At 44.0% G+C, this 14625-nt stretch overlaps 1 protein-coding gene across 1 annotated transcript in view; it reads right to left on the bottom strand.

The window, feature by feature from the left end:
• The window catches only part of GALNT9 (polypeptide N-acetylgalactosaminyltransferase 9), a 151945-nt gene extending 138617 nt beyond the window's left edge, over positions 1-13328 (bottom strand). The window contains exon 1 of the mRNA XM_075168068.1: positions 13088-13328. Within this exon, the coding sequence (XP_075024169.1) occupies positions 13088-13328 (241 nt within the window). The remainder of the gene's footprint in view (positions 1-13087) is intronic.
• Between the last annotated feature and the right edge of the window lie 1297 nt (positions 13329-14625).

Genomic DNA, 14625 nt, shown 5'->3' with positions numbered 1-14625 from the left:
CCAGCACCAAAAGGTCCCAGCGAAAGCCAAGGCTGAGCCCCCTGGGCCGTGAAGGGTATCTGATGAGATAAGCAGCAGGGCATGCTTCACGCTGCCTAGCAAAGAGCAGCACAGGATCATTTCTCTGCTCCTCGCATAATTTGATTATTCAGTCACCACTGAAAGGCAATGAGACAAGCTAGTGGGACCCCAGTCTGCCATTTTAGGAAGCTGAAAATAAAGGAGGCTCTCCTGCAGTACTGGTGTAGTATCAGAGAAATTTCATGCTGCTATAGTTATTAACTGAAGTAAGCAGGGAAGCAGAGAAAAAATGCTTGCGTTAACATATTGCCAATTAACAGAGCAAGCAGAGGAATTCAATATGAAGATCTGAGTCTGGTTCCTTTAACAGCTAAGAACTTGATTTTCATGTTTGTGTTTAAATGAGCAAAAATCCCATTTGTCACCAGCATGATTTTTAGCCTGATTTGGTAAGAAAAAACAGTTTGCAGGCTCATGCTGTCTGCATTTGTCTATCAGTCTGCTTCCCTCTCTCATACCCACCCCTCACCTCTGCTCGTTACATTTGGAGGACTGTGTCTAATTTCAGCCAAAGTTTGGCAGACAGTCAGAGGTCTCCAAAAATTACATTTCTGCAAGTGTCACAGAACTCGACATCTGGGAAGAAAGTGGCATTAAAATGTTCTTACTGAGAGAAGAGGTTCAGTGAAAGATCAAATACAAGAGAGCTGTTAGAGACCACCCAAGAATCCACCTCTGGGATACCAACCCACAACAAAGTCAGCTTTCTTGGTTTTGCTGCTGAAGGAACTAAATTTTTAGGATTAATTGTGGTAATTACTGGATGTCTAGGTCTGTTGGATGTCTGCCTGTTATTTATATCATTGATTAAGAATATCACGAGGTAAGATGCTGCACAGACTAGTCTGGACTCCGACCTCCTCAGTTACAGAGAAGACACAGATAAGGGGAGGGAAGGGATAAGAGCAGAGAGATGAGCTGACAGCACAGCTAAAGGGCAAAGGAAAGGCACACCTGGAAATGAAGCCCCAGTCTCCTAAACCTGGGGTTTGTATTTTAGCAGCTCTAAATATTTTCTCAAAAGCTAGAACTGAAGCTGCTCCTTTAGCCACCGGTTCCTGTTTCTGTGAGCTTACACACGCTTCTTGGCAGGTGTTAGTGGCAATGATGTGAACCGGGTTAAGTGATAAAACAGCATGGTTTTTGGTCACAGATTAGGGGATTCCTAATGAAATAATGAGGTATGTCTGTGACCCCATTTAAAACCACTTTCCCTGTAAAGATACCATGTTAAAGAAAATTCATATGGAAATGCCTGACTCACTAAATTAGTACTTCTTCCCTTAGGAAGGGAGAGACACAGACTTAAAGGTGAGGCACCATGACAACAGGACACACCACTCTATGCAACTCTGCCTGTTCCCCCTGGCATTTATTAAGAAATTAATCCTTCTGATTGGTTATAGTAGGGGTGCTTTTCCCTCCCTACCTTTGAAAGGAATAGAGAGCAAGGTATGATCCCAAATCCACACAGCCTCAGCAGCAGAGCATCAAACAAAACCTTTTTGGTTTGTTTAGTTTTTAACAGGGAATTTGTCAGTTCAGTATTTAGCAAAATACTTTTGAAAATAATCAACCTCTAGTTTCACAACCATACGCTAAGACGCTTGTATCTAGCATAGAGAAGCCATAGGCATGCAATATCACCCATCAAACAGATCAAAGGTATCTTCTTCCAGTTCAGGGACAAAACCAAAAGATCGTACACCGACTTCTTTTTCTAAAATAAATTTCTACCCAGAAGTATCCAGTTTTGTTTTCTGATAATACAGTGCACAGAGGGTATCTCAGCCTACCATCAAACAGAGCATCGCAGAGTCATGTCTAATTGGTGCTGAGCCTGCATTAGCTGTCCTGTCCTTTGGGCCCAATTCTGATCTTGCTACTACGGTGCCATAAGTAGGCTAGGTAAGAGACAGCTTTCATCCCTTGAAATTCTGGTCCAGAATAGTTATCAACAATTCTTCAAGCGCTGAGAGCGCTACAACTACAGCTGAGAGCAGATACAAAAGATCCTTAAAAAGTGGGAGAAAAGACTGGTCACCAGGAAGAAATACACAAGCAGGCTCCAGCGCAGCATTTGGCTGCCCACGTCCCTGCGATGGTGCTGGAAGTCAGAAGCCTAAATCTGCAGACCTGGATTCTGGGAATTCTCCATGTGACACAGAAGTTACGTAACAGAACAACCAAAAAAATGTGGTTTCCAAACCCAAGGTTAACACAGGCTAACACCTAAACCACTCAACCACCCATTTTTCCAAGCCAAACCCACTCATTGCTTGTGTAAGTTGTAAGCATCAACTATTTCAGCAGTTAGGCAGCTTAGTATTAGGTCGTTTAATAACTTGAACATGATCAGCTCCCTCTTACCTCATACCCCACCCCCATCTGTTACATGGAGCCACCTGCAATCTATCATCATGTTTTAGGATTAACAGCTCTGTGCAGCAAAATCTGTTTTTCCTATTAGAGGTGTGAACGGTACCTAGTCCCTGCTCAGCACCTCCAGTACAGCGCTTGTAACACAGACAACACCGGAACACGTAAGCCTCGCTGGCCAGCGGACACCAGCACAACGGGTATCAGCATCTTTCATCAGCAGGTCTGTGCTTGTGCCGTCACCAACGGGATTGCGTTATGCAGATGCAAAACTGTGCAGGTATCGGTAGCCTCATTGTACGCATGGCTGGATGACTAGAAATCTGCCATACAAGGAATCTATAAAGCCACTGCAAATTTTAATCCCGAGGAAGACTAACCTTTGGGTTATACAATGCTATTTCAACTGGGGATATTTTTAGTCTTATCACTGCCTCCAGTTCAGTATGCACAGGAAAGAATACCACCAATCTTTTCTACAACACAAGGCTTGCTTGAAAATGAGTTAATATAACAAAAAATACATTTTTATTTACAAAAGCTTCACATCCTAGAGGCAATGTGAGAGCTGTAGAAAAAATAAATCCAATTTCTAAAAGGGCAGTAAGGCCCCATTGCCAAATAAAATACAAAACCAGCATAAAGAATCCAAATGAAAAACAACCAATTAACCCTATCACCCCACCAAAAATGCCACAGAGACAAAATGAGAAGCAAACTTCTCCAGTATTGCAGGAGACGGTATTCCAGCCCTCGTGGTGGATACCTTCCGAGAAAAATGAGCTCCTGTGCAACAAAGCCCCTTTGTTTTGGGAATGGTAGGGCAGTACCTTGGCTAGGATGCTAGTCTGGGCTGTGGGAAGCAGGAATTGGAGACTGTGTGTGACCTTGCACAAGTCCCAGTTTCTGATGCATTCCAAAGTGCTCTAACGCATTGAGGATAACTCCTGGGTGCTAGCGTCTGGAGTCCAAGCTTAGTGCTTGCAGTAAGGACCTGTTCTCCCTCCAGGGAGAGATCAAACCTTTGGCTGAGGCTCGGGATGGGGCTAGCCAACAAAGGATGCTGAAAAGGCAGGAATGAAAAGTCCCATCCTTGCTTTGAAGTCTGAAAACATCCCAGTTAGACTCCATGAGTTAGGCACCGATTTTCCCAGCGCTGTCAAACTGAGACAAAAATTATCATAGGCAGAAGCAGATCGCAAAGGTCGAAAGTGAAGGGCTTCTCCCATGCAGGCACTGGCTGAGGGATGGAGGAGCTGTGTCCATGGGAGCACAGGCAGCAGCTGAGGCATGGGGGGTTGTGTCCAGCAGCATATGTAACGGACGGGGTGTGGGAAGAGGTAGGTAGATAGTACTGTGCGGTGCTGTGGAAACAGATAAATCAATCACTGAGCAAAGCTTGCTCAAATATCAGGAGCAAGACAGCCAGGATATGGCTGCTAATCTGACCTCCTGGTCTGCGTACTTCTTTTTGCAAAATGCAAACTGGAGCCAAACAGCGCAAATGCAGAAGCAATCAAAACTCCAGTATTAGGGGACAGATGTAGAAACACAAAGCTCACCAGATCTATACTAGAAAGGGGAATCACTCCAAAACCTTCAAGGAGGAAGGATCCTGTTCTCAACTGTACTAAAGTAGTACAGGGACACGGCATGAATTCATTCTTTATACTACATATACATCATCATAACTGGCCAATATACTGTTCATCCTGTGGCAGAAGTACCTTCGTTTGGCCAAATTTACTACTACAGCTGATAACTACTGGCTGTTGCTGATGCTTCTGGATAAAATTAGGCAACTGACTTCAACAGAACTAAGTGCATGGGTGAGCTGAGGAGAATTTGGATCACTGAGCAAGTTACCCCACCCAACCAGCAATATCTGTCACTGTCCACACAATGCACTGCTGACAGCAGGAGAGGGGTTGGCAGGATCATCCTTTAGTACGTGTCATCCTGGGAGAATGGGCAATGGTATTGGTTAGAAAGAAGTGTCGGAAGACACGTAGAAAGCAGTGTCGGATTTGTACCTAACTTAGATTCCCGACTAAACATGACTGCTAGCTGTATCACAGACATGGTTTTTAACAGTTCTCCCTAGGAATAAAAACTAGTAACACACTGGTAATCCCACAGAGACCAGCTCTGTGCTTCTGGAGTCTATGAAGTCTATGACAGAGGATACCCATCACAAGTACCTCTGCATAGTCTAACACAACCCTACTGAACCCCCGTAGGTAGTACTTGTGTTTCACAGTATCTGAATATTTAAAGAACTTCACAGAGAGAGACCTGGCAGGATCCATTTTCTTCCCTGATCAGTTTATCAGACATTAAAGCCTAGTTGGCAGACCTTTTATGCTGCTTGTACCAAGCGGTGATTCAAACGCAACTCCAGCAAACCAGGTTTGAGTCATGCCTTATAAAGTGTGTGAGATCCTTACACTAGTGAGCACTTATTCTCATGAGTACTCCAGTAAAGGCAACTGGATCGCCTGTATAAGTAGCTCTGAAATGTAAGTAGAAGGTAGATAATTGAGTTCCACGGCTGCCTTTTGCCTACACAGGCTCAGATTTTCTCCTCTCCCTCCTGCTGCAGCTAATTGCCTGAAGAGGGGAAAGCAGTGGTTTGTACAGCCAAGGAATTCTCCTCCTGGAGCGGAGTCCAGTGGCACACAGATAACAAAGGCTTTTACATCACCAGCTTCTTTCCACAGACATGTCTTGGCCCTGCAGAGAGGAAGGAGGCGTCAAGGATCTGTGGGGGATAGCATGGCTTTTGCCAGTGCTATACTATTTTACAGTGGCTATTCAGCCCAAGGGAGATACTGGCATTACAGCAGCCTCTTAGGCATTTGCTCTAACATTTAACCCAGGAGGTTAAGATTGAAGCAAATGCACTAAAGAACCCCAAAGCCCAACATTTTCCTTTATATTTTAGGCATATCTCATCCACTGAGTTTGGGTTATTTAGATGTGATTTCCAGATGATGCTGTGAATTAGGTAACCCTCTCCTGTAGTATTCTGACACCAAATACCTCTGCCTGACAGAACCGTTTTTAAGTAGCAGTGCTTAGAGAAGCTGTTTCAAAAACCTTTTCCTTGGTTTAGTTTTCTTAATCATTGCCCATTCTCCCAGGATGACATGCAAATTACAGCTCAAGTATTAAAAGTATAAATCAGACTGTGGTGGCAGGGCTTCTAGAGGACGGCTCCATAGGAGGTGCTGCAAGGCTTAAAATATTCAGAAATCTATATTCTCACCTTTTCTAAAAATGTTTTGCTCATTTACTTAGACAACTCTTCAGCCCCTGAGAAAACTAGGCATCCACACTGCTCATGATGACACAGCAGAATCAGTCTATTGTCTCCTCAGCTATCTACTCTGCAGCTGCCCTCAGACTCTCCTCCAAAGCCAGTAATCAAGGACATACTTGGGAAAAAAAAAAAAAATATATCAGGCCTTTTGCCATTTGTCAGAGATTCCCAAAACTGGCCCTTTTCTACTGCATTGTTTCACTAAGGACTCCCCTCACTGGGGATACAAAACAATTCATGGTCCCAGGCTCATCCTTGGCTGGAGAGCAGATCCCTCAGAACAAGTCATCCAAGTAAAATAAAGGGAGAGACAGGTAGCCACCTCTGCTTCGCAAGACAGCTTTGCAAGACTGGGCAGAATGCACACAGAGTAGCTCAGCCTGATGGCAAACAGCAAGCGGGTTTTACTTTATCCTGAGGACACCCATTTCTTCCTCTTACTACAAGACCAACAAACCCGTCTATAGTCATTGAATTGAGCCCTCTCAACACCATTTCAGAAAGATGACATAAGAGACATAAACAAATATTCAGAAATGAAATGGCCTGAGAAATGCAGTAAGAGGGGTAGGAGACTGGTGGGAGAGCTCCTCTGGACGTCCCACTAGATTTCCCACAAAAAGTGCTGCTGCACTGTCTTTCCATGATGCTGTGAATCAGCAATGAGTCCAATTTAGCCAAACCAGGTGGAATAAAAAGCTAGTGCAAAGAACCACAGAAGCACAAGCCCACTTCCCTCACCATGGGAGGAGAATGTCAAACAGAGGGGTAAGAAAGCAGAACTCGGCTCCAAAATACCACTTCCCTGGACATCTACAGACTTGCACACACACGCACAGCTCGCTCCATTTAGATCTACACCAGATCACAGGTGCGACATCACTTCAGCAAGCCAGCTGCTGAAGCTCAATTTGAAGAAAGAACCATTTTGCCACAAATAGTAATCCGATCCTCAATTCTCCCTGTTTTAGAGGACTTCTTGTTGATGCAAATGAAGGCCCTTTCCTACTGCTTCGGAGTTCAAAAACCCAAGGCCAGAGAAGTCATACAGATTATCCACGCCGCAATCTTGTATGCTACCAGTGCGGATGCTGTGGGCAGTGACAGAAGACACAACAGTTTTAGAAAAAGCAGACACAAGTCATATCCACATCCTATTAGCACTTGGCTGCTTTAGCTCTGTGCTCTCAGGAGAAGATGACTTTGGGTCAGTGGGAGGATCTCTATCTGGTTTTCATTCTCAGAAGCTAAAGTTCTCTTATTTCAGAGGACAGTTTTGATCAATAGGACTACGACAAGGTTGGAAGCTGCTCTGCTGTCATGGGCTGTCTTCCTTCCTGTTACCCAGAACATCACAGGCTCTCTTTCTTTTCCCCTTTCATTGTGTTAGGTTAAAATAAGTGATGGAAATGACTACCAAGTGAAACCCCACAAATAATAACAATAATAAAAAAGTATGCCAAGTATACCGAGAAAGAGAGACTGAGTACCCATTAGTAAGGTTAGAAAGGGGCATTAATAAAAGGAAGATTTGTTAAACATGACTCATTTCTTTTCCTTCCTTTCATAAATCTTATTATTTCCTTGGAGAACAGCCATGCACTCAGTGGCTGGAACTGCATTCTTAAATGATGCTCTCGGTTTAACTACTACCTGCCTTTACTTACTTAAAAAAATCAAATAAACAAAAAAAACCCTAAACTCAAAAAACCACCTGACCTCCCACTACCAAGGGTATTAAGTGAAAGCCAGGTCTTCTAATCCTCTAAACCTGTATGGTGGTTATAGATGTGCAACAATCACACTGCAGCTCTTCACTAGAAAGATGACAGATCCATATTTGCTTTTCCGACTCCAGCCACATCTACAAAGAAATGGAAAGAAACTGAACTGGAATACCTCCTAAAAGGCAACAAAACCAACATCAGTCAAAGATTTTCTTTCCACCTCTGTAAACATTGCTTTTAATCCTATATAGTACAAATGACTCAAGTTCTACACAAATAAATGAGTCAATGATAAAACTACCACGATTTCTCTGTCAAAATAAGCTTTCTTCCCAGCTACAAATGCAGAAAGCAGAAACATTACATAAAAAAATAGTTGCCAGTATAAGAAACACAGAGTACAGGGAGAGACTTCAAAATCACTGATGTGCTATTGAAATGGAGATATATTTTTTGTATTTGCCAATATTTTGAAGAGTTGAATGCAATTTTGCCCATTTTACAAAAGAGATTTACCCTCTTTTTTCTACCAAACCTTTAGACCTTTTCTTCCTAAAGTGCCTAAATAGAGTAATACTATTTCGAATATGATGTTATATTTTTATAGGGGTTATCCAAATACCGACTGTTGATGTTTTCTTCCCTTATTTTGGGAAATAAAATCTTGGCCTTCCTGAAATCACTGATTATGAGTTTCCTCAGCTACGTAAATCAAGACTAACATAGCTAAAGCCAATGTGAAGTGGAAATCAGTCTTTTGGACTTGACCATCACTTTGCAGTACTGAAGGTCAGGCCTGTAACAATGTTTACTTACCTAAGCTTGAGTAACTGATCCAGAATGATTGAAAATACTTGTTATATGCTGTGTGGTAAACAGATAAACTGCAGCCTAACTTAAAAATAAAATAAAAAGGAAATGTAGTTGGTATTTTTCTCTCCTGCCTTCACTAGGCCCAACCTTGCATTTCTTAAAAAAGTCCTCAAAATGAGACCACATGAAGACGCTTCTCACCAGTACAAGGAAAGCACACGGCTGAGAGCAGTCCCCACAAATAAGTTGATACTTCTGGAGATAATTATGTGCTAATTTTGTCAGATGCATCTTAGCATTGGACCATAACCTAATTAAATAGAAATAGTTATAACATGAGACTCTGTATGCAGGTATGAGAAGGTTCAGCTTCATTAACGTAAGGCTGGCAGTCACACTTAATCTTCCCCCATGCACATCTGGCTTTACCTCTCTTCTCTGCAAAGGAATTACTCTTCAGCTGAAAGTTGCCAGCCATAAAAGCTTCTTTTTGACAAATCTGATGCGGACATTCGCATGATTCATTTGCAGCCTGTTCCCAACCCTTACTTTCGATATGGAAATCTGGAACCATTTTCAACCAGCCCCAAGCCTATGAAGAATCAACTGTCCTTTTAAAAATACTACTGTACCTTTTAAGTATGCAGATTGCCAGGCTGAATTTTAAATGCAATCACTTTGCTTCCAGTACTCTCTAAAAATCAGGAGTCACAGTCTGCATGAATCAGTCCTCTGCACCTAGGACCTGCTATTTCCATCATTTTAAGCCTGTGTGCTGCAATTACGTGAATTGTCCACTGTTTTTCCCCAGCCTCCTCCATGAAATGCATATGCAATATAAAACCCATTTATCATTCTGGAAATTGCTATTGTATTTAATCTTCCCAAAGAGAGCAAAATCAAATTACGATGTATAAAGAATGATAATCTGCCAAATTCAAGGGAATACTCCAAATTTATCCCTCCACGTCTGCAATAGAACAGGTCAAAGAGGTCTAATGTAGAAGACATGGGTAGGAAGACGTGATGTGAGCATACATAATGAGAAGATGAAAACTCTCTTAATCTTTGCAGATTGAATGAAATCTAATTACATGCTGTATTGATTGTTGTGTATTACTGCAAAGAGACAGTGAAAAGGGAAAAAGGCAATTACAGTGAAATTGTAGTCTGACCCTTCAATTGCTTTTGGCATGAAAGGTTATGCTGTAGTCGGGGCATCAAAAATTCTTTATCCTCTATGGTAAATCATTAGCAACAGATAGATGCAAAAATGATTAGGGGAAAAATTCAGTCAATTAAATCTTTTTTTTATTTTTTCCCCTTTACAAAAAATAGAGGCAAAGGAAGAAAATACCAAGGTGTTATCACTATGCCATTTCATGAATTGCTACCAAGTCTATCTGGCATTAGTTCTGTGTTGACTGACAATAAATCATATTCATCAATAGCAATATCATAGTAAAAATGAAAAAATATATAGATTGATGAACTAGATCTAGAATAACTCAGCTTTTCAAAATAAATGTTATACCCAAAGCCAAATATTAAGAGGTAATATAAAGTTTCACCAAGGAAATTCCACAGACACGTTTCATTGCTTTTCTTTCCCTTTGCACGCTCCATCCATTTACTTCCACCAAAACCAGCAGCAACTGAGCGTAAAGAAAGCTTTCAAAAATACTATTTTTCTAAGTTGATAGAAAAGCAAAGCACGAGCCAACTGAAAACTATTGTTTGGGTGTATGTCTGCACGACTCTGCAGGGAATCACAGCAATTCTCATTCATTCTATTCTAAAAATTCTTGTTCTGCCAAAGGTAAGTGCAAGGACCAGCTTTCTACTGACTTTCACGCATGGTCCTCTGCGTTGTACACACACCTCCACAGGCATTGTGTGCACAGTTTTTATTCAGACTGAAAAGTTAATGAGTTCTCTAGTGATCTGTTTTAAGTTGCCTCTTGATATAGTTATAATATTACTGCTTGTGTTTATTTTTCCTTGCAGAAGGTACACTTTCAAATAACATCTCTTTGCTTGCATGAAAACAAATAAGCGTGACAGAAACAAAATTCTGTGTGGCTGCAGCTGCAGGGCTGGTCTCTCACAGAAATGTCTTTCCATTACACTGGATCTTCAACAGAGTCCCTAGAAAATCCAGGTAAGGTCTTACCAGTTTAGGACTAATCCGAATAGAAGAGAAAAACTAAGTAAAAGAATGCTGAGACTTTATTACCAAAAATATAGGATACTTTACAGGTGGCTCAAATTTGCTGATCTCAAGACAGAAAGAACCAAGATTAGAAAACTGAAATACTATCTGGACAGACCTACCGTAACAATAACATTGAGCTGGACTCAAACTCCTGGTGCTTGCAGTAGTTCTAGGTATGCAAGGAACTCATATTCCTTATGAATAAAATCTGTCTACCCATGTCTGTCTCTCCCTATAAAAGTGACTTTGACCCACCTCGTTAAAAGTACCATCCAAGAAGGCCTCAGATAGCTCTCTAACCTCGTGATAAAGCAATATACAGGATAATGTCCGAGAAACCTTGCTCAACACTAGGACAAAACTGCACAGCTCCAGAGCAGACAGAGTGCTTGTGTAATACCCGTCTTTCCATGAGACGCGGTAGAGCATTGTCACAGACTGGCTCCCTTGAACCTCAATGCTGTCAGAGCAGCATTATGCCTATTAATGGCATAAGTAACGAGTCGTATTAAAAATGGAATACCAGTGAGCTAAACCCAAACATAGATGCTTGATCCTGATTTCACTTACAGTGATGCAACTCTGATGATTTCAGTGGAGCACCTCCTAATTTTTTAGGACTTTTCAAGTTTTGTTCCCACAGGATGGGGGAAAAAAAAAAAGAAGAAAGTGACAAAGTACCTTTTCATAATGATGATGATATAATTAATCTGTGTTAATGTACCACTGTGTAATAAAAAACCCAACCGTTTCAGAGAGAAACTGAAGGGAAATGAATAGGAAATTTGAACAGCTCAGCTTGGAAAACTTTCTGTATTTTTCTGTGTAAGAACTTCCAAGAAGAAACTGCCTACAGTGTTTATCATGACCTGAAGAAGCAACGTAACATTTCAATTCAAGTAATTTCACTATGAATTTCCATACCCAACAAACCAAATTAAAGAAGAAGAAGAAAAAAGTCCCCAAAATAGAGGCATTCTTTACAGAGAACTTCACGTTTACTGTGAATCCACAGTCATTACGTGCAATGGTGCCTGCCCAGCACATTAAGGACTCCTGCTGATTCTCCAGGGGATGCTACACCGAGATGAACCTATAGCAGGTAAAATCCTGCCCAAAGTCTCACCTATGAACACCACCACTAACAAATAAATTTGGGCCAAAAAACCCATTCAGTTGAGCTACAACAGATATAGCCTGGGAACTAATCTAATTTAGTTTGGGAACTCTATGGCTTTGCTGAATTTGGGAGGAGGACTTCCCTCTTAAATCCCACATTCTTCAAAACTGCTCCAAAATATGGTCAGGAAACACAGCTGTTGACACTTTCCCTCTAATTCACGAACGTGTATTTTTGTGACTAACACCCACACTCCACATTCCCCTTCTCTCTTCCCCGTTTTATACGGATGAGTGTGTAAGGGGATGCCTGTTCTGTAACACTTGCTGGCATAGACTGCATATTACCATAACAGTCTAACCTACCTAGATTTATACAGTCATTCAGAAAGTAGTAAGAGGAAATATACTTTATCCTAACCCTCCTATTTGTCTGCATTTTGAGACTACAGTAGCCTTTGTTAAATCACTGTTACGAGTAAGATTTTCACAAGCAGCCTAGAAGCACATTTGGTATACTTAAACATATTTACACTGGAAGTTTTATTTGGTGCTAGACACTAAAATGTCACATTTATATTATAATTTCATGTAAAAGTTCACTCCTCCAGCCTCTTCTTGTCCAAAGCACTGATGTATTTAATCACATACTTATTTCTTTGATGTTCCACATTTAGAACTTTACAAATCTATGCAAATAACAATGCACTTGTTTTAAAGAATTAGTTTCTACATGAAACGTTAGTTGTCCTATAAGAACTTCTATGGCTTCGCCTGTTCTAACTACCATGGAAGGGTTCTTTGCTTACCTACCAAGATTTTTCAAGGCTGGTGAATTAGAACAGAATGTCATAAAAAGAAGTGGTGGATGCTTCCCCTGCTCACCAAAGATAATATCAAATTTAAATGGCAAAGTCATTAAGGAAACATATGGCTGCTATGTTTAAATAGACCATTAAAAGTACACAACGTAAGAACTCAGTAGAATGTTTTTAAACTAGTTCTGAGACCAAGTATATGACTTCCAGCTATAACCTAACAGTGCATTTGCTATACAACCACCTACCCACGCAGAGTTAATATATCCAGGCAAACGATAAAACCTGGAACAGTTTGTAGGGACTTCCACCAGTCCTTAAACCCATGAACTCTGCAGCCTCCTTAACTTTGTATCTATTGAGGAAGTCCTGACTTTGGACTGAGAGTTGGCAGGGGAGGCGGGGGAGGCTCAACAAATCCCTCCAGCAAAACCCTGCAGCCACCTCTTTCCCTTCATTTTCAGCACTTCAGCAGTGGGCTCAGTGTGTACGGTACCCGGGCTTCCCTCCCCAGCGGGCGGGCGCTTCGGGTGCTCTTCCCCAATCTGCAGCACCCTCCCAGGACACAGGGCACCACAGGACTGGCGCTGCATCCCCTCCCAGCCCTCCGTACCATTGAGCTGGTTGTAGACCACTTCCTCCAGGTGGTCCAGGCGCTGCAGGATGGACTCCCTGTCAGCCAGGCTGCCCACCTTGGCGCCGCGGCTCCTGGCCCGGCGGTCCGCGCTCCGGACGATCTGCACCAGCTCCTGGGAGCGGTCCTGGATCCTACAGTAGACGGAGAAGAGGATGATGCCCACGAAGACCAAGATGTTCACCGTCAACAAAGTTTTGATTTTCCGTGCCACCGCCATGAGAGCCGCCGGCGCGGTGGCGGGGGGCACATCAAGGCGCGGCGGCCGGCGGCCTGGCGGCCACCCGGCGACGAGGCGCGCCCGGGGCGCGGGGCGGCGCGGAGGGGCGCGGAGCGGAGCGGAGCTGTCCTTCAGCACCGCCGCGCTGCTCCCCGCCCGGCGCCCGCCTTCGCCCCGCGGGGGCCGCGCCGCGGCGGGCTGGGCGGCATGGAGCGGGGGGCCGCGCAGGGAGCGCGGAGCCGAGCCGCTGCTGGCTGCGGAGCCGAGCCGCCGCCGCCGCCGCCTCTCCTCCTCCGGCGGCTCCCGCTCGCCCGCCCTCGCTCTCCGCCGCCCCAAACGCAGAGCGCCGGTGCGGAGTGACGTGCTCCGGGGGATCTCATCTACATGCACACGGTGGAGCCGCCGTGCCGCGCCGCCCCGCCTCGCCTCGCCCGCGGCTCCCCGCCCCGCATCCCGGCCCTGCCGCGGGCCCGCGGTGCAGCCCCGGCACTCGCCGCTGGACTTCAGCACGACGGCTCGGCGAACGAGCCAGGGCAGTCGCGTGCTTCTCTCCCACGGAAGACACCAGTGGCCATTTTCTCTTCGTCACCCACCTAGAGGGCCCTTATCCTGCCCAAGCATCGCTACAGGCAGCTCCTGAGAACGGACAGGACGAAGACTGTCCTTGTCCACGGGTGCAGGTCCTGCAGGTGAGATGATGCCCCACCCGCCTCACCGCTGGAAATAAGCTGAAACAAGCAAGAGGGAGAGCTGCTAACGCACTCGGCTCCGTGGGTTTCCCAGCAGCCAAAGTACATTGGCTAGCGATCCTACCTGGAACTGACATGGCTGGGACCACGTCCACATGCACGAGAAGTTCTTGCCAAGCATCCAGAGGTGGAGAAAAGCAGCCTACGCCCTTACTCACAAACACACATCCAGTGACTGCTGAAGAATTACCAAGATCTCTAAGCTTGATACCTATGGACATCAGACAGATGAGCCCTTTCACCTGGCAGCTTCCCCATTCATGTTCACAGTGGTCCTCCTTCGTATACCATCTCACTTAGAGGGTTGCATACCATAATATAATCCTGGCCGTGGCAATTTATTTTCCTTTCATCCTTCCTTCTTGGTTTCAGGAGCTGCCAAGCAAAAGTTACAACCTCCCTGAATTTACTGTAACTTGGCAAGGCCTGCTGAGGGTTTCCTGAGGTATAAACTCTCCACTGCTGTCCTGCTTCTGACCTTCCTGTTGTTCACCTGCTGCAAGGCTCTTGAGGGTGCAGTTTGTTTGAGAAGACACGTGTTTCTGTCT

The sequence above is a fragment of the Calonectris borealis genome, chromosome 18 (assembly GCF_964195595.1).
Source record: "Calonectris borealis chromosome 18, bCalBor7.hap1.2, whole genome shotgun sequence".
In the NCBI taxonomy this organism is placed as follows: Eukaryota; Metazoa; Chordata; class Aves; order Procellariiformes; family Procellariidae; genus Calonectris; species Calonectris borealis.
The sequence above is the reverse complement of the archived record's forward strand: the minus strand, read 5'-3'. Positions and strand labels throughout refer to the sequence as shown.